A 21,312-nucleotide genomic window follows, 5' to 3' on the forward strand; every position below is an offset into this window, starting at 1 on the left:
AAAAAAATTACTCAATGTATTGCGATTTATTTGAAAGTTAACCTTTCTTACCTGATGTTTATATACACAAACAAAAGGATTAAACCTCTAATTACATGTTATTATTTTTTATACATATGACACCATATTAGCCCATCTCTTATTATTCTCTCTCTCTCTATATAAATCTAATCAAAAGCTGTTAAAATTTACTAGACATGGTTTGATACAGGTTACATATCACTAAATAATATTAATGAGAATGACTATTTAAAAAAAAATTATAACCAAGACAAGAAACAAAAACAAATGAAATGAAAGAATTAAAAACGTATTTAAGAGTGGACAATATATAATCCCATCCAATCCTTTTGTAGTTGAGCCTCAAAACCTCCTCTGCTGCAGAGGGAAAAAAGGCTTAGTCCACAACATTTTCCAAACATAAACAAGTTAGTTCCCAAATGGATTCTACATCAGTTCACAAGGACATTGATGAACCTTTGCTGGTCTCAAACGAACCTTCACCAGAGCCACCTTCTTGTACTCAATCATTCAGCTCAAAGCATGGATCAGATGGTGAACTTGAGCGAATACTCTCAAACACTAGCGTCCCTTTCGCGAAGCGTCTTGGACCGGCAACATGGGTGGAGTTGAAGCTCTTGTTTCACCTTGCTGCTCCTGCTGTTATCGTCTACCTTATCAACTATGTCATGTCCATGTCCACACAAATCTTTTCAGGCCACCTCGGTAACCTTGAACTTGCTGCTGCTTCTCTTGGAAACACCGGCATCCAAGTCTTCGCTTATGGCCTCATGGTACAGTACTACTCACCCTGTTTCTCTCCATCTCATTGCTGCTAAATTATGTTCACAAGTTTTAAAATTATGGTCGCAATCGCAATTTAATCGTGTTTCTTGATATTAAGTGAAATTATGAACCAACGTAACAGATGTGGCCACAATTGCAGTCTCAGACACTCCAAAAACCTTGACGTTGAATTTGAAATGACGTTTACAAACCGTTTTTTAAACATTATGTTCTTGAACTAATGTACCACTCATCATGCTATATTCTCAATTAGTCCAAATATTCTAAGATTTTAGAATGATCTTGCATAGAAATTGATTTCTTTAGATAGAGAATATAGTATATATGCACCGGTGTAAAAAGATTTTTAAGTTGCCATTTAACTACAAATTATCATTGATAAGTTTGTTAAATAGTCATTTCCAGGGTCAATTCATAAATATTTTAAACTCATTCATATATAAGTAGGGAAAGACAATTGGTGTTGGGGGTGTATGAATTCCAATAATTCAGTTATGATTTTCATATTTGGTGATGTTCTTGAACAGTTAGGAATGGGAAGTGCTGTTGAGACACTATGTGGACAAGCATACGGTGCCAAAAAATTCGACATGTTAGGCATATACCTGCAAAGATCAACGGTGCTTCTGACGCTAGCAGGCATTATTCTAACCATCATATACATCTTCTCCGAACCCATTCTAATCTTCCTAGGAGAATCCCCAAGAATCGCATCCGCAGCAGCACTTTTCGTCTACGGCCTAATCCCTCAAATCTTCGCTTACGCTGTAAACTTCCCCATTCAAAAATTCCTCCAAGCCCAGAGCATTGTGGCTCCAAGCGCATACATTTCAACAGCAACGTTGTTGGTCCATCTTGTGTTGAGTTATTTTGTTGTGTACGAGGTGGGGCTTGGTCTGTTGGGTGCGTCGCTGGTGTTGAGTGTTTCGTGGTGGATCATTGTGATTGCACAGTTTGTGTACATTGTCAAGAGTGAAAAGTGTAAGCACACTTGGAGAGGGTTCAGTTTTCAAGCGTTTTCGGGCTTGCCAGAGTTTTTTAAGCTGTCTGCTGCTTCGGCGGTGATGCTCTGCCTAGAGACCTGGTACTTCCAAATTTTGGTTCTGCTTGCAGGGTTGCTTCCTCACCCTGAGTTGGCTCTGGATTCTCTATCTATTTGGTAAGTTGTTTTTCTTCACATACACTATTTTCTAAACATGTCAGATTAATTATAAGGAAAATGAATTTTTTTTTATTCATGACATTAGAATGGAATATCCATTTGATCGTATTTAGTGGGATCTTTCATTTTAATTTTTTTTCATTCATAAAATTCAAATTCAAATGTTACTCAAAGATATCCATAGGATCACTTTCACCTATTACTTATTAATATTTGATATAAAAAAATAAGAATAAAGATGCATGTGATATTCATAAATGATTTTATACTTTTATCCAGTAACAAATCATGAAATAATAGGATGATATTATAAAATAGATTTACACTTTAAAACTCTTTAAAAATATTAAACATATATTCACTTTCTTTCCTATCTCAATTCTATTTTACCACTTCTGTGTTGGAAGCAGGATAATTGTGTGAATAAAAACGTGAGAAACCATGCCTGTAGCAACTTTTAGTTGCCATAACATCGGGAATATATTAGATTTTTCTTTTTGTCTTTTGTTAGAACCATCCTTCCAAAAGTTTGAATGGAGAGGGATAAAGAGCTGTATAAGAATTAAAAAAAAAAAGAATTAAAAGGGAAAGGATTCATTCAAAGTAGAGAAGTTGTAATGATTTTGGATTATGTATAGGAATAATCTAATTCGTTCCTTTTTGGTTTAAGAAGAAGAATCTAATTAAAAAAAAATTATGTTTGTCAACATTAAAATGAAAAACCAAAAAATAAAATAATCGTGATAGTAATATAAAAGTAAAAAAAATAGATATAAGATAAATATAAATGAAAAAGTTGTATTTGAATCCAATTCCAACTTGTAAGCCAGGGATTCTATAGAAACCATAGACCACAACCTTTGTGGAGTCTAAATAGTATGTCACATTGCAACATATTTTGGCTTGTTGTACTTTATTTAAATTTAAAAACAAGAATCTTCATGGAAATTTTTTTGACCCTTATAGGAAGTAGAAAACAGAACCCAGTTTTCAAGCACGTCACAAATGACTTGTAATTTGTCGAGTAGCAATCAAGTAGTGCAACAAAGAGATGTTTTTGGAATCCTAGGACAAAATCTATTCCCTTAAACGCCGCCATCCAGGCACGCATTTTTTAGTGTTAAACAAACAATGAGATGAGATTTCAGTATTAACATGAAAAAGAAGGAAATAGGGATTAGATCATCCAAGTGGCGGCACCTCTTAAAATTATATGTATAATGAATTAGAATAAAATCACTATATGATTATTTAAATGTTTATATAGCATAATATTTTATTTTAAATAAAAAATAATATAAAATTGATAATATATTTTGTTTAACTCTAATTTTAAATATAATCTCGTAATCATATTGTTATTTTGTTTTTTTTTTTTTTCATTTTTAGCATTTTAAATATAATTTAAACAACGTATAATAATCATGTTTAGTTTCTTAATTATTCAATAAATTAATTCACGATTTGAATAAAAAATGAAAAAATAAATTTTTCACCCAAGTCACGGTTTTACGTTTTCCAAATGAGAAACGAAAAATAGCATGATGGACGATGGTGTTGCGTTTCGAAACAAATCTCCTCATATCAACTTGTATGTGGACTGTACTCGTTGGGCTATTTAGAATATTCCTTTTCCTTTTATTTAGCCTTTGGGTCCATCAAAATGTATGCGTATGTGGTTTTTGTGTCCTTATGTGACACTCAAATTATTGTAGGTTAATTAATTATCTCTGTTCTCTCTTGAATAATAACACCTCGTTATATCTTGATCAATCCAATTAATGTTCCTGCACGTTAGAAAACGATTATTTGTAAGAACATAATCGTTTATTTTTAAAAAATTTACAAAAAAGAGTGTGGTAATTTTTCTAAAATAAGGCAATTGGTTGAACAAGTTTTAATTTCTGTTCGATTAACATGTATTTCTTATTGCAGTACCACAGTGTCTGGATGGGTTTTTATGATCTCAGTTGGATTTAACGCAGCTGCAAGGTTTGATAATCCTTTATATAGAACTGAAGTTTTGAATTTATTTCTTTCGTTTTGCTTTTATTTTAATGCTGTTTATTTTGTTTTAAATTACACTAGCATTTGTTGAAAAATATTCATGTTTTAAATAGAAAATAAAGAAAATTCTGACAAACATTTTAAATATACAAGTACTAATTAAAAAAAATATTTTTTGGGTTATTATATTGTTAAAATAGTAGATCAGTTAATGTAAAATTATTTTAGTTTAACTAATAATTTTGAATTCAAATTCTAATTAACTGATATATGATTGAAAATTGTTGAAAGAAATTAGGATGACATGATACCAATAAAACATGGTTAACTATTCTTAAGTTGTGCTTGAATACACGTTATGACACAGTTGAATGTCAAAGCAAGTTCCTTCTTATTTCTCTGTTTTTACATGAGAAAATAAGAAACTTTCGTTCAACGTGTGGTTGGAATAGTTTTCCAAACACACTTAATCCTTTAACTGTGTTTTGTACCTACTCCTAAAATCCTTTATAACATTAGATTTATTAGTTGCATTTTCACATATTTAATTCTGAGTTGATAAATTAAATCTAAGTTTAATAGTGAATTTGAGTTGAAGCAAATTTAAATAATTTTTGCATTAACTTTTTATACTGAATTCTATTATCAACTTTCTTTTATAACAGAAATATTAAAATATAAATCACATTATTTTAAAAATAATTTTAAATAAAATTAACTTTGTTAATGTACTATTATATATGTAAATTTTAATAATATTTTTTTTCTAGCACTTAATAAAAATATTGTTAAAAGTCTTTTCAAAAAATATTGTTAAATTATTAATAAATGTTACTAATATATTTTTGTGTTATTTTATCAGATGTTATATAAAATCTAAAAATATCATAAATTTTTTTTAACAACATGAATTATACGTAATATTTGATAAATATTAAAAAATATATTAATAATATTATTTATGATTTTGTCACATTTTTAAATATTGTCAAAAAAATTTAATAATATTTATATTAAGTGTTATTAGATAAAAAAAAATGTTGTTAAAGATTATATTTATAGTAGTGATGTTCATTGAACACATAACATGTCAATAATTTTAAACATGATTTTTTGTGTGCCATGCATGCAGTGTGAGAGTGAGCAATGAACTAGGGGCAAGAAATCCAAAATCAGCGTCATTTTCGGTTGTGGTGGTGACATTGATTTCTTTCATAATATCAGTTATTGTAGCACTTGTGGTGCTGGCAATAAGAGATGTCATTAGCTATGCCTTCACAGACGGTGAAGAGGTGGCTGCTGCTGTCTCAGATCTTTGTCCTCTACTTGCTCTTTCTATTATTCTCAACGGCATTCAACCTGTCTTATCTGGTAATATCTTCATTTAACTTTCATATTCATTCCAATCACTACAAATAAAAATGTGATGCACATCCATGCATGGTTGGATTTGCCTCTCTTCCGCGTGTTTTTTTATCCAATAAGAATTAAACCATTGATATAAAAACTATATATAGACAATTTCATTTTCATGAATCATCCCTACTTACACGAAACCATTCTATATCTAGGGTCTAGCTACACTATATCCTATTAACAGACAATATTATTAGTATAGAAAATATGTACAATTTACACACACACACACATATATATATATATATATATTATCATTGTATATATATAAATTATATGGCTTAAATACATTTTTAATTATTACAAAACCATTGAATCATGTGTGGTAAATTAATTTGTTTATTTTTGAAATAAATACTTTAAAAACTATACATGATTTAATTAATTTCTAATCGATTAATAATGCAAACTCATAAATTATGAGGGAGTAATTCTTTAAACTTACTCTTGGATTAAGTAGATTCCTTCTCTTATTATTTGTAATGCATTAATTCATTATAACGTAATGTAAAGGGGTGGCTGTTGGATGTGGATGGCAAACTTTTGTTGCGTATGTGAACGTTGGTTGTTATTATGGAATTGGCATACCATTGGGTTCGGTTCTCGGTTTCTATTTCAAACTCAGTGCTAAGGTATGTTACTCGATTGGTGTTATCTATCTTTCTCATCCAAAAGATAGCTCTGATTTAATAATGCAAGAAGGGGTATATATTTAATTTGCATGCACGTATTGAGGACGGTGTTTGTGTGCAGGGAATATGGTTGGGAATGCTAGGTGGCACGGTTTTGCAAACAATTATTTTAGTGTGGGTCACATTTGGAACGGATTGGAATAAAGAGGTAAAAAAGAAGAAGACTATAAACAACCTTCTTCTGTTGTTCTGATCATTCTACTATGTAATGTGTATGAAGTTAACGAGCTAATAATTTCTAACCATAATTTCTTGAATTAATGTAGGTTGAAGAAGCAGCAAAGAGGTTGAACAAGTGGGAGGACAAAACGGAGCCACTTGTCAATAACTGAGGCTCTTTGTTTCTCAATGTAGCTTAGCCCACAATTATACAATAACACAAATCGGGCTTTAGATCTCATAGCTTTTTGTTGTAAATAAATTGTAACATGAGGCCAAATTCATAATTTCACTACCAAAGTGTGTTGGTCTAACCTGAATAGTTTGTGTAGTGTTAGTCACGTTGTGTTTACATGTTGGAGAACAAACATGTTATAAAAACGATCTATTTAACAATAAATTTCGTATTCATCATGTGTAAAAATCTTTCGGATCAACAGTACCGCGAACAAGATTGATTTTTGGCTCAATGGACTAGAAATACATGTGGCATGGCAGGACAAAAAAATGTGTTGGTCTAATTGGAAATTAATAATCTAATTTCTTGAAAATTTATCTTATGTTCAATTTTATGATTACCATATATATAAAAAATTGAGTCTTTTGAAATGAAAAAATGTACTTTAGAGAATAAAATACCCTTATAATTATTGAATGGAAAATTGGTTGAGAATTGTGATAAAATCAAAAGCATATACAATCAAATCCGAAATTAATTAGAATTTTAATCTCTAATTTTCTAAAAAAATAGATATCATTACATTTTATCTTTTAAATGCACTCTCATAAAGTAATAAAGATATTTCAACCTCGAGTTCATCGGTTGCATCATTAGGCTCATAGCATATGAGTAGTTGAATAAGAGACTAGAAAGCCTTGTGACTCCTGTGTGGCCTAAGACTTCCTTCAACCTTTACTTTGCTTTGGTGTTTATGTAGGGCTCATGATATTATCCTTAAAATATTTTTTGATAAATTATATAGGAGCATATTTATAAATTAATCTTGATCTTAACTAATAAGCAAAATAAAAGTTTTGTTATGTACCGAGAGAGTTCGAGACAAAAAACAATACAAGGGTCAACCTCATTATGTAAATCTATACTATAAGTAACAAAGGTATAAGAGAATGCTATTGATGAACTTGAAGGAAGAAGAAGAAAAAGAGATAGCTTGTGAAAGATGTTATTGAAAGAGAGAAAATATTTGATGAGAGAAAGAATCAAGATTGTGGTTATCATTGATTGAAGAGTATAAAGTGTTTTACATTACTTATATACTCTCTAACTATCTTAAGAGAAATCTAACCATTTCTAACTAACTATAACAAACTTAGTTAGTTAGGTAACTAACAACTAATTCAAGTTACACTAGGATGGTTAATATTCCCCCTTAAGCTAGAGAATGTATATTTGAGATTCCTAGCTTACATTAAAGAAAATTGAAAGCGTTTGGAGGAAGTGCCTTAGTATATATGTCTGCAAGTTATTGAGTAGAAGCAATAGGCAACAATTTGATAATACTTGAATGTAGCTTCTCTTGCACAATGTGACAGTCTATCTCAATATGTTTTGTGCGTTCATGAAAGACAAGATTAGCAACAATAAGAAATGTTGATCGATTGTCACAAAAAAAGAGCCGGTTAAGTGTAAATAATCCCAAAATCATCAAGCAAGTAGGTTAAACATTGTAATTCACATGTAGCACTAGCTAGTGCACGATACTCAGCCTCTGATGAACTTTTAGAGATTGTGGCCTGCTTTTTGGATTTCCAAGAAATAAGGGAACTACCAAGGTAAATTGAGTAGCCAGTGATAGATCACCTGATGTCAATACATCCTACCCAGTCAGAGTCACTAATTGCTTTGAGTTGGAGTATGCTGGAAGTAGAGAAAAATAAACCAGAACCTGGTGCTGCTTTCAAGTATCTAAGAATTCTATGGGCTGCTTGTTGATGAGCTGAAGAAGGATGAGCTACAAATTGACTTAAGTGTTGCACTACATATGTAATATCAGGCCTTGTATTGGTGAGGTAAATGAGGCAACCAATGAGTCTGTGATATGATGAAGCTTTTGTATCATCAAGTGGAGTGCCAGATTGTTGGTGTAGTCTTACACCATAATCAATTGGAGTAGAGACATGTTTCATGCAACATATCAAGAACATATTTTCTTTAACAAATATTGATCCCTTGTTTACTATGAGCCTCTTCAAATCCAAGGAAAAATTTCAAGTCACCAAGGTCTTTAATTTTAAAAACTTCATCCAGAAGCTGAGTGATGGATTTAATCTTTAGAAGATCATTGCCAGACAAGACAATATCATCTACATAAACCAGACAATATCATCTACATAAACCAATAAAGCAGTAGAAGGTTAATGGTGCTACTTAAGAAATAAAGAATGATTAGAAAAATAGTCTACAACCATGTGAGATGAGGAAAGTGGACAATCGAGCATACCACTATCTATTGACCTGTTTAAGGCCATACAAAGATCTCTGTAATCTACAGACTTAATTATGTTTGGTTGAGTGCATACCAGGATACAAAATCATGTAAACTTCTTCATTGAGGTCTCCATGAAAAAATGCATTATTCACATCTAATTGTTTTAAATGCTAGTTGTTAACAACAACTAAATCAAGTAATAATCTCACAATAGTTATCTTAGCCATTGGTGAAAAAGTATCAAGGTAGTCTTGACCATCAATCTGAGTATACCTCTTTGCTACTAACCGTACCTTATATCTTTCTACTGACCCATCAGTCTTGTGTTTAAATTTATAAATCCATTTGCATCAAATAACAAATTTGTTAGGAGGAAGGTCAGTCAAAATCTAAGTATGATTAGCCTCTAAAGCCTCAATTTCATCATTCATTGCTTTGATCCACTTGTCTGATTCAGAAGCTTCTTTAAATGACTTAGGTTTTGTCTTAGAGGATGTAGCCATAAAAACTATGGTATGTAGGAGACAAATTCTTGTAAGGTAAAATCGAGGCTAAAGGATAACGAGTACTTGAGGATTGAATAGTAATAGTTGATGTGAATGTAGTGTGAAAGTCTTGAAACTTGCTTGGTCTGGTTCTTTCCCTATCAGATCTTCTAGGAGCAATAATAACTGGTGAATTTGATGGTTCGTAAAAATGTTTGAAGAATCTAATTGTGAATGATCAACAAAAGTGTTAGGTGACTGAGAATTATCAGAGATAGTAAGTGAAGAAAAATCCAAATCGTTACCATGATGATAAATGGTAGGATAGGAATGCACAGGAAATATGGGAAAAAATTGAGAGACACTAAGAGAGGCATAAATGAGGCAATCTTCATAAAAAATGACATGTCTAGAACCACTGTGGCACTAGTGGAAAGATCAAAGGTAATGTACCCTTTAGTGTGAGGCTTCAAGCCCAAGAAAACATAAGCAATAACTCTAGGATCAAGTTTCTTTTTATTATTAGTGAGAGTGCTAGTGTAGCATAAGCAACCAAAGACTTTTAAGGAAAAAATGTCATAAGCATTGCGATATAATTTTTCAAAAGGAGACACATTATTAATAAATGGAGTTGGTAAACAATTGATAAGCAAAACAACATGTTATAAGGCAAAAGACCAAAAAAATGGTGGTAACTTGGACTTAAAAAGAAGGGCTCAAGTAACATTCAATAAATGTTGGTGTTTTCTTTCCACTATTCCAGTTTGCTGTGTAGTTTCTGTGACACCCTCTATCCCGATATATATATATATATATATATATATATATATATATATATATATATATGTAATATAATATAATATAATAAAATACATGGAAATGCGAAGTTACATAAAATAGATTTTATTTTTTAAGCATAAAAGAGTTCACATGAGTAAAAGGTTCACATCCACGTTAATCATCAAATTAAAAAGTTATCAAATAAGGGAATGAAAACATCTTCGGCCCAAAACAAGACCATCCAATTTTTTTACAAAAGGAAAACAAGTTAAGCAACAGAACAACATAAAGTAACATGTTCAGAATATTATGTAAATAATATAGAAACTCATGACCCAATGCCACATTCTATCAGAGTGTTATGTCTCAGCATCCTCTAGCACAAGGTTCTTTAAAGTCATCCACCTAACTATCTGCTCCCACAAATATAAGGTTCGAGATCATCACATGATTCAAACTCAAACAACACACAGAGAGTGAATTATCACATTCCTAAACAGGTAGAGATAAACAAAAGTACACACATATATGCATATCACATAGTAATAATATTAATATGACTAATCATCTCATTAAAACAAACATTTAAAATCATATTTGAGCCACTGGAGTTTGAACTATGCAATACACATAATTACTCAATTGTTTTCAAAAACATTTTAACTCATCGTGCCTCAAAGTGATTAAACTCATCAGGTTCCCACAGTGGATCCCATCACAATACTCATCGTGCATCACAATACTCATGGTTCATAGATCACAACTTAATGCATACAAAATCTCAATGCACATCTATCTGTCAATTCAACCCATTCTCAATTTATCATATACACTTAATCTCAATCACAATGTTATAATCCCAATGTAACATGTTATCACACCTCATGAATCATATAAACATCACACAATATTAATATTTACATGGCACAAAACATGTATATATTAAATCAAACTATATTATTTTCAATTAAAAAGAGTTAATAAATAATTAAACTAAAAATGCATTGAAAGTATTTATCGTTGAATCTTAATATATTAATTTCCTTCAATTTAATTTTATTATTTGAAATATTAATTCCTAATTTATTTTAACAATTCTTCTACATATATATGTGTTATAATCATCAACACACAATAAGCTTATGAGACCAAAATATGATAAAGAACATTTCCAACAATCTAATTCTCATGCTAATCTATTAAATCTTGTCCAAAATACAAACGAATTATACAGAAATGTTTCTCATAACATGGGGAGTAAAACCCAATAAGAATTAAACCATTGATATAAAAACTATATGCAGACAATTTCATGAATCATGCCTACATGAAACCATTGTATGTTTAGAGGTCTAGCTACATTACATCCTACTAAAAGATAATATTATTAGTTTAGAGAGTATATTCATTTGGTATATTATAGTGTCACATTGTTATATACAATACTATCACATTGTAGATTTATAATATTTATATGGATTAAATACATTTTTAATTAGACAAATGCTAACCAATATTCTAATGGTTAAAGAATTAGAAGGAAAAGTAATGGAACCATTGAAAGGTTACATTTTCTCTACAGGCACCTCGGGATACCACGGCTTGGGTGAGGAACCACCAGACGGTTGTGGCAGCTTTGTTCAATCAAATGTTTCCTTTAAAGACAAGATGATAGAGAATAAAGAAAGGGCACCTTCACATACCAGAAGGGATCTCTTACGTGAGAATCTGACAAAAATAGAGTTTGAAAATGGAAACTCACTGAAGAAAATGGTCCACATTGATGATTCGGTGTTTGATGGTTTGTGGTTTCCTTGGCAAGATGTGCTAGTGGTGAAATTGTTAGGCAAGTCTATTGGTTAGAATGTCTTGAAGGAGATATTAATGAGGCTTTGGAAACTTAAGGTGGGTTTTGATATGATGGACATAGGGAACAACTTCTTCATGTTAAAGTTTGACTTGGGGGAGGACAAAATTCTGGTTATGGATGGAGGCCCTTGGATGGTGTTCGATCACTATCTAGCAGTGCAACTTTGGACCCCGGAGTTTGTAGCTCTGACTGCAACGATCAACAAAACAATGATGTGGATTAGGTTTCCAGGACTTAATCTTTATTTCTATGATGAAAGTGTCATGCTTTCTCTAGCAACCACGGTGGGGAGACCCATCAAAGTGGATGCCAACACCTTAGATGTCAAGCGAGGAAAATTTGCACGAGTATGCGTTGAGGTGGATACGAATAAACCAATGATTGGGAAAGTATGGATGAGGGGCCATTGGTATATGATGGAGTATGAGGGGTTGAATTGCATATGTTCTGATTGTGGGTGTTTTGGTCATTTTTCCCATGAATGCATGAGTCCAAAACCCATGAAGGTAGTTGTTCCACCACCATGTATGTTAGAGGAAAAAATGACGACAACAGTGACTTCTCAGCCACAAGATGCCTCTAGTCTCAACAAACAATCATCAACCATTAATGCCATTTTCAAATTTCAATTCAAAATCTTTGGTTATTGATGGGAATGATACGGTTACAAAAAGTGTGACGATGGGGGTTAATGAAGATTTGATTGTTAAAAGCCAAAAAAGACCACCATCTCTCAAAGGTAAAGAGTTTGAACCAATTATTTCTAATGTGGGAGGGGGTGCAAAGTCCACCATGAATTAGTGCAAGCATCAACATTACAATATTCTATGCTAGTTGATGAGAACATCATGGAACAAACTGATGAAATGGAATTGGTGTCAAGGGCTATTCCCACCAACGAGATTGACCCTGGTCCAACAAAGGGCACCTGGAGATAGTTGAAGGATATGATAAGAAAATACAAACCTTTTATTTTTTATGTTGTATAAGATGCATATTCCATTTTCTGTCACTCAACAACGTTGGACAAAGGTTGGCTTTAAACCTTTATTCACTCAAGAGGCCATTGGTCACTATTTCGCCTCTACTACAATTGTGAAATTTATCAGCAAGTGGACTGAGTCACAAGTAATATAAAACGGTAAGAACCGAGTATCGAATCACAGGGAGTTTGTTTCATTCAGAAAAACGTTCATTCAGTAAGTAGACATTTGTCTAACATCATGAAATAGAAATAAAAACAGGATATAGTTGCAATTCTAGAGATAACTACAAAATTAACTAAGTAAATACGAAAGATAAACAGATGATTAAAACATTGGGCCTTTTTACCGAGTGACTTGATGCAATTAAAGGTTTTTCTCTATTTAAGGTTATTTTTGTGTTCTATGCTGATGACAAATATACCAAACACCGATCCCTCGTGTGAATGGACTAATTCTATTTAAACCTCATTCTCGGATGTCTAGTCAAACTTAGCCTAAACGAATTGCATTACGATTACAACATATTAAAAACTAAAACCCCTCTGTGTCCAGTAATGCAGTTATCTAGCCCTGCTCTATCCAGTTCTAAGGATTCAAAACATTTTCCAATGCTAAAAATCCTAACTTTACACACAAATGGATGATCATACCAAAAGCATGCAAGAATTAAGTGCAGATAGAAGCAATGAACACATCAAAACAACATTAAATAGATAGTAAAGAATATTCACATCAAGACTCAGCAGAAATTCCCAACAAAAGCTTTAGCCTTCCATGGCAAGTTATCACATTTCAGTTACAATAGGAGGTTTTGGAAGCAAAATTCAAATTACATAGTAGTGAGGATGTCTCATCCACCTCTAGGAACCTAAAAATCACTCTAAAACCTCAAATCCTCTTGAAAGCTGGGGTTTTTGGTGCTCCCTTGCCCTGTTGCGTCTCTCGCGTAGTAACTCTCTGTGTTTTTTGCCAAAGCTCTTGGATATCCATCCTTTTTCGCCAACTTCAGCTTTTAAGGGCTTTCTCTCCTCGAAGGCTCGCTTAGCGCCATTTTCGCACTAAGTGTGAGTTAGTGATATTTGGCTGAGCGAGTCAGGCGCGCTGAGCGCTAGAAGAGACAAATGACTTGTTAGGCGAGCTGATGGCATGTTGAGCGTGTGCATGCATGGCAGATTCTCTTCCAGATTCTCCTCACTCGCTAAGCGAGCTGATGTCCCGCTTAGCGGATGTTACTCGCTAAGCGCACATGTCTCGCTTAGTGAGACACCAACTGCAACAACCTTCTATTTCTTCATCTTTTCACCTGAAACTGAAGTTGAAAACTCATTAATTCACATTGAAGGGCATATCTATTGGATAAAAATCAAACTAAACCTAAAAATATGTACAAACCTACAAAAAGAACCATAAATTGGGGAAAAGTCATGATTTTCATAAAGCTTTTCAACACAAAAGTTAGTTGTAAATGACGACTAACAGTCACTCAAGGGGCATTTGGATTATTTCTTGTAGAGATGATTTGTCTTTCCAACTTATTGATTCTCATCCTCAGATTATTACCTTCTTTGTTAGCAAGTTGCAACAAGTTTGATATTGTTTTGGGGTGGATGCTTCTCCTAACCCAGTAGCGAGAGCTTGATTATGGGATTATTTTGCTACACTAAGAACTATGGTGAATGGGCCTTGGTTGATTGCAAGTGACATGAACGAAATAATTCAGCCCTTAGAGGTATCAGGCAGAAGTTTCCTGTTGTCTAGATCTTTATTGTTCAAAGACGCACTAGATATTCGTAATTTTATTGATATGCCAGTTGTTGGTGGCCTCTTCACTTGGAGAAAGAACACAATGAATGGAGGCCATGTTTGCAAACATCTTGACAGATGCACGACAAACATGGTTTGGCACATTAAGTTCCCTTATACGCTGGTCGAATTATTAAATCGTCATTGTTTTGACCATAATCTTCTCCTCATTAACTGTCACAAGGCCCGAAGTAAGCATAAGTCTTTTCATTTAGAGGAAGCATATCCATTGTATGCACATGTGGCTACTATGGCTTGGAGCAACATAGGAGGGACAATTTTCAAAAAATTGGGGGTGGTTACTCAAGATTCCATCAAATTTAATATTGGTGTCTTTGGTAATATCTTTAGAAAGAAGCAACAAACTGAAGGAAGGCTCAAGAGTATTCACAGACAATTGGACTTATGCTACTCATTAGACTTAGTCCTTTTTGAGAAAGATATCCAAAAGCAATACAACTAGATTCTATATCAGAAGGATGTCTTATGGTATCAACAATCACAAGAGAAATGGGTAAGGCTGGGGAATAAAAATACAAAGTTCTTCCATACTCAGACAGTTATTAGGAGGAACAGGAATATGATCATTAATTACGGATTGATGACAAATGGACCATTGATGAGGATACTATCAAGAGAAAGGCCACTAGCTATTTCAAAAGGGTGTTTCAAGACAGGAATCCTTGTTGTTTGTTGTTGAATGATATTCCTGAAATTAGTCGGGATATGGCGCATTCACTTCTTCAGCCTGTTGCATTGCAAGATGTTAGAGATGTTTTTTTTCTCTGAGTCCCTATAAAGCTCCTGGGCCAGATGGATTCCAACCTATCTTTTATCAGATGCTCTGGGATGTTATTGGGAAGGATATTAGTGAGTACATTGCTCAAGTGTATGTTACTGGAGATGTGAACCCTTCCTTAGTAGCGACTTGTATTGTCTCTATTCCAAAAGTTGATAGCCCTACACAACTTAAGGATTTCTGACCAATTAGTCTCTGCAATGTTCTTTTTAAGGAAATTTACAAAATTCTTGTTCACATGATCCGTCCTTTCATAAATGACTTTATTGGTCCCTGCTAAAGTAGTTCTATTCCAAGGAGAGGTATTGGGGATAATGCACTTGTTGCTCAGGAGATTGTTCATCGTATGCAAAAAAAATAGGGTAAGTCAAGGTTATTGATGATTAAAATTGACTTTGGAAAAGCCTATGGCTATGGCAATTGGAATTTTCTTCAGCTTACCCTTCATGATTTTAGTTTTCCCCTGTTAACTTATTAGCAAGTGTACCAATTTGTTTCAAGTAGTAAAGTACTCAGAAGTCTGAGTGTCGAATCCATAAAGACTTTATTTGTACTTGTGTTGGTGTATATCGTAATTTTTTAGCAAGAGGAGAGTAGAAGAACGAAGAATTGTAAATGTAAAATTTGGAGAAAGTCAAGAATTAGAAAGATAAAGAATTTAAAATAGAAGATAAAGAGAGGTAGAAGATAAGATAAAGATTTAAAGTAAAAGATGATAAGAAAGAAGATAAAGATGATAATAATGCGTTTGAATGCTTAAAGGTAAATTTAGAATTTAAAATATGTTTGTAGGGCCTAGTATACCTAACTACCCTTGACGTAATGTTAAGGTGTTTCTCTATTTAATGTTATTTCAATTTCCACTCATATTTACTAAGATACTCAATCCTGATCTCTCATGATGAAAAGTTTAATTTATCTATTCTCTCTCCTAAATCCCTTTGTAGAGATAAAACAGTGAATTGCATGAAGTTTGGAGAGGTATTCATAGGAAAACAAGATCACTTTATCCCTAGCAATGATTCATTTAGATGCCATTTTCCAGTTCTTTAGAAATTACCATTTCCCCATGCCTAATCCCTAAACAAATGCATGGATGATCATACCATACAATACAATAAAGCGCAGGAAAGAAATAATAAAATTGGCATTGCATTTAATAGATAGTAAGGAAAGATTACATTACAATGACATTGGTTGCTAGGCTCCCAACAATGGGGGTTTAGCCTCTCATTGTCACGAGAGGCTTTACATTTTAGGGGCTGATGTGGAGAGAAGAAGAAAAGGGATGGACAAAGAAAAAGAAGGGGAGAATGACTATAGCACGAGGGTTTCCCATATTAGAGATACTAAGATTTTGGATGTATTTATTAGAGATCTTTGAGTCGTGTCTTTCTCCTTTGCTTCCTACTCCTTTTATAGGCCTAAGGTAGCTTAAAATTCACGACCTCGCGCTAAGCTGACCTTTTGGGTTTAGCAAGTATGGCAGTGATCACGCGCTTAGCGTGCCTTTGCGCTTCTTCGTGGGTCTTCTTCGTGCTAAGCCTGAGTTGGCCGCTGAACGAGAAGACGTGTTGGGCCTATCTTGCACGCTAAGCAAGTTGTCTCAATCTTTAACTTTTTCTTTAAGGATTTTTTTTCACGTTTTTGCATCAATTTTTCCTCCAAAGCACTTGTAATTTTCTTCTTTTGAATCCCACTGGTCAAAAATTAAAATGATATTAAAATCCTCATTATTTCATTTAAAACAACAATAAAGTAAAGGGATAATGAAGTTGATTATGAATTGCACTTCTAGTACTTCATTATCTTTAAAATGGAATAATGAAGTAATTGAACTATTCCCAGCTCAGAGAGGTTTGAGGCAAGGTGACCCCATGTCACAGTATCTTTTTGTTCTCTGTGTGGAGAATTAGCTATGCTTGTTCACCAAAAAGTCTAGAGCAAGCATTGGAAGCTTGTCCAAGTCTCCAGAGGTGGACCACATATTTCACACTTGTTCTTTGTCGATGATTTCTTGCTATTTGCTCAAGCTACCATCTCCCAGACACATATCATAAAGAAGGTGTTGGATGAATTTTGCAAAGCTTCAAGGCTAAAAAATTAATTTCCAGAAATCAAGATTCATTGTTTCCAAGAACATTAAGCGAAAGTCAGGTAGATTAGCAGCCATTCTGGGATGCTAGCATACTTAGAAGATGGATAAATATTTGGGGTTCCCCATGCTTTCTGGTAGAGTCAAGAATGAAGACTTCCCTTATATTTTGGAATGCTTGAACTTGAGATTAGCAGGGTGGAAAACAAAAACTTTGAGTAGGTCTGGACGTGTTACTTTGGTTAAGTCAGTGTGAAACTCAATCCCCATATATTCCATGCAAAATTTCTAGATTCCTCAGGGGACATGTGATGTGATTGATAGAATCTCAAGAAGTTTTATTTGGAGTAACAACCATCATCATTGGGTGGGGTGGGACATAATAACTTAGCCTTTGAAGGAAGGGGAACTGGGAGTCTGTAAAGTTAGAGAAACAAATACAACTCTCTTAGGGAAACATATGTGGTCTCTGTTGCATGATCAACATAAGCCTTGGGTTCAGATGTTAACACACAAGTACTTGAAGGAGGATAATGTTTTCCTTACAAAGGAGTATAAGGGTTGCTCCTACACATGGGCCTCAATTATAAAGGCGGCTTACATCCTTGAACATGGTTTCAAATTCAGAGTTGGGAGAGGAGACACTTCTATTTGGTATGACAAGTGGAGTTCATTGGGACATATATGTTCCATGATTGACTATGTCCATTATTAGGATGCCTACTTGAAGCTAAAAGACTTTTATCAAGATAGTGAGTGGCAATGGGATTGGTTGGCAATAGTGTTACCTCAGGAGGTTAGAAAGGAGTTCATCTCACTCTATTTGTGTCCTACTGTGGAGGACTCTATTATTTGGGATGCTTCCTCTAATGGTTGTTACACATCTAAAACTTCTTACCAATGACTCACTTTTTAAGCCCATGAATCCCTTAGTGGCTCTACAAACAATAGATCCTAGATGTGGTCCATTAACATCCCTCAAAATATAAAATTCTTCTTATGGCTCACTAGCCGTAAGAGGCTTCTCACAAATACTTTTCTAACCTTTAGACATTTGTCTACTAATGTGTTTTTTTTTGCAGGTGTCCTGATTAAGAAGAGACAATCCTTCACATTCTCCGTGATTGCCAAAAAGCTCAACAAGTTTGGCATCTTCTTCATCATGCTCTACAAGTGGATTTTATGGAGCAAGACAATACAACTTGGCTCCAACATCATAGGATTGGCCCGAAAGGTTTGATGTTTCCTATCACTTGCCGGTTCATTTAGAGGTGTTGCAATTCCTTCATCTTCAATAATGAAGACTGGAAAAATTAGCGTCTTCTTTTTCAAGTTTTTGCTACACTCGACATTGTTACGCATCAACGACGTGGAGGCAATAGGGACACTTAGCTATCTATATCTCATGGAGTCTGCCACCACTAAATTTCTTGAAGTTGAACACTGGTGGTTCTTCTCTTGGGAATTCGGGCAAAGCAGGCTTTAGAGGAGTAATTAGGAACATAGTTGCTGAATAGGTAACAGGTTTCTATGGATCATGTAGGGTTACTACATCCCTTCATGTAGGACTATTTGCGTTGGTTCATGGCATTAAACTCGCATGGTCCCTAGGTGATCATCATATTATATGTGAAACAGATTCAAAAGTCGCTTTGGAGCTTATCAATCTTAGAGTGCATTCATGTCATCCATATGTAGCTCTCATTACAAAGATTCATTATTTTAAGCAACAACCATGGAATATCCAATTCTCTCACACTTTTCGTGAAGGAAACAAGATAGCCGACTAGTTACCAAAGCAAGGTGGCCAATCCTTGCTTAATTTGACTTGTGACCAGTGTTCTCTGCCATTAGCTTCACTGCTTGATGCTAATGTTCCAGGCAATTTGTGGCCTAGGCTTGTTTAGTTTTCTTTTGCCTGCTTCTTTTTATTTTTCCCATTGATCAAAAAATGGTTAAAGAATTAAAAAGAAAAATTATTTTATTGAGTTGCACAAAATTATGCTACCCCGATTTTTTTTTGCATTTTCCTATTATTTTTGTAATAAATTTTTTATTTTAGTTTCTTAATCAATGACCTAAGGATACTAATTAGCAAAAAAAAACCTTCTAATTATTACAAAATGAGTAAATCATGTGTGGTAAAAATGTTTATTTTTGTAATAATTACTTTCAAAATGATACCCAAGGTGATTAATTTCTAATCGGTTAATAATGTGAAATAATTTCAAAAGCAATGTTTTACAATTAAACTCATAATATTAATGAAAGTTAAAATTTTCTGTTAGCATATGGCATTTTTTATGAGTGAATGTTAGAAATTTCTTAAACCAATGCACGCATTATAACGTAACATATATGAAAAGGTGGTGGTCGTTGGATGTGGATGGCAAATTTTCGTTGCGTATGTGAACATTGGTTGTTATTATGGAGTTGGCATACCATTGGGTTTGATTCTCAGTTTCTATTTTAAATTCAGTGCTAAGGTATGTTGATGGATATGAATTGGTGTTATATTTTTTTCTCATCTTAAGCTTTGATTTAATAATGTAAGAATATCGTATATATTATATGTAATTTGCATGCACGTGTTGAGGAGGGTATCTATGCGCAGGGAATATGGTTGGGAATGCAAGGTGGAACGATTTTGAAAACAATTATTTTAGTGTGGGTCATATTTCGAACGGATTGGAATAAAGAGGTAAATAAAACGGAGTTTTGATTATTCTACTCTACTATGTATATATGCACGGTAATAAGTTAGTTATTTCTAACCAAAGTTTTCTTGGATGTAGGTTGAAGAAGCAACAAAGAGGCTGAACAAGTGGGAGGACAAAACGGAGCCACTTGTCAAGAACTAAAGCTCTTAATTTGCTTCCCAATGTAGCTTAGTCCATAACTATACCAATCAGGCTTTAGATCTCGCAACTTTATGTTGTAACCTGTAAATGATAACATGAGGTGTTATGGTCCACAAGCACAGGAAGCAATACAACAAACATCACCAAGCACGAAGGAGACAAGCACAAATATTTCCCAAAGGCCACCATGCATAATCACCAAACCACTACATCTCAAGGATTTTGTGTAAAACTAATTCTATTAAGAATTGGTGATGTGGCAAGATAGGATTGGATAAGCAAGAATATGGTTATTGGCCACTTCTTAGTGTATCTACTAATGCTAAATTTTGTAATTTCAACATCTTAATTTCCTATATATAGGCTACTTGAATGTAAGGAAAAGACAATCAGAAATAATATAATTTCCCTTCTTACCTTTCTTTCTGGAGGTCCTAGCCCTCAAAGCTAGCCTATTTCTCTTCTTTGATTTTGTGCCCAAAATAATTGGTGCTTTCATTGAGCTTCAATGGCTGCCTTCCATGGCTGCCACGCCAGCCTACACCACCCGCCAAACCACCTCTTTCCATGGCATCCTCTCCACACAACCATCCACCAACAACCATTTTTGTAGGACCCATTCCTTTCGTTTCTGCACACACCTTCTCCTTATGTACATCCAGCTCAATCCCTTGGGATTGATTTTGAGAGCACCTGAAAATGTTTGCTAGGCTTGTTCGGTACTTAGGGAACTCTTCATCCATCATCTCCCACCTTACCCTCGAAAATGGAAAGCATTTTCCGCATAAATGTTGCAGACTCTAGCAGCGAAGGCGACACTGCGGTGAAGCTTGTAGCACCACGTCACTGTGCCTTGCCTCTTGAGAGCATAAACAACTTCCATTGCGGTAATAGTCTTCCTCCTCTCGTGCTCGAGGTGCGAAACTGCACCGATGAGAAA

General features: G+C 33.9%; 1 protein-coding gene across 2 annotated transcripts; it reads left to right on the forward strand.

Moving 5' to 3' along the window:
- The first annotated feature begins 340 nt into the window (after window positions 1-340).
- Window positions 341-20,372, forward strand: LOC114380559 (protein DETOXIFICATION 40-like). Of its 2 annotated transcripts, none has more exons than XM_028339673.1 (7): window positions 341-794; window positions 1,335-1,966; window positions 3,905-3,961; window positions 5,109-5,347; window positions 5,906-6,024; window positions 6,146-6,232; window positions 20,307-20,372. In XM_028339673.1, the coding sequence occupies exons 1-7, from the start codon at window positions 441-443 to the stop codon at window positions 20,370-20,372; spliced, it is 1,554 nt and encodes a 517-aa protein (XP_028195474.1). In that variant the 5' UTR covers window positions 341-440. The 2 variants fall into 2 exon arrangements, with proteins under 2 accessions (XP_028195474.1, XP_028195473.1); XM_028339672.1 differs by lacking the exon at window positions 20,307-20,372 and adding an exon at window positions 6,351-6,657 and having other exon boundaries at window positions 342-794.
- Window positions 20,373-21,312: the final 940 nt, after the last annotated feature.

This window comes from Glycine soja, chromosome 12 (assembly GCF_004193775.1).
Source record: "Glycine soja cultivar W05 chromosome 12, ASM419377v2, whole genome shotgun sequence".
NCBI classification, from domain to species: domain Eukaryota; kingdom Viridiplantae; phylum Streptophyta; class Magnoliopsida; order Fabales; family Fabaceae; genus Glycine; species Glycine soja.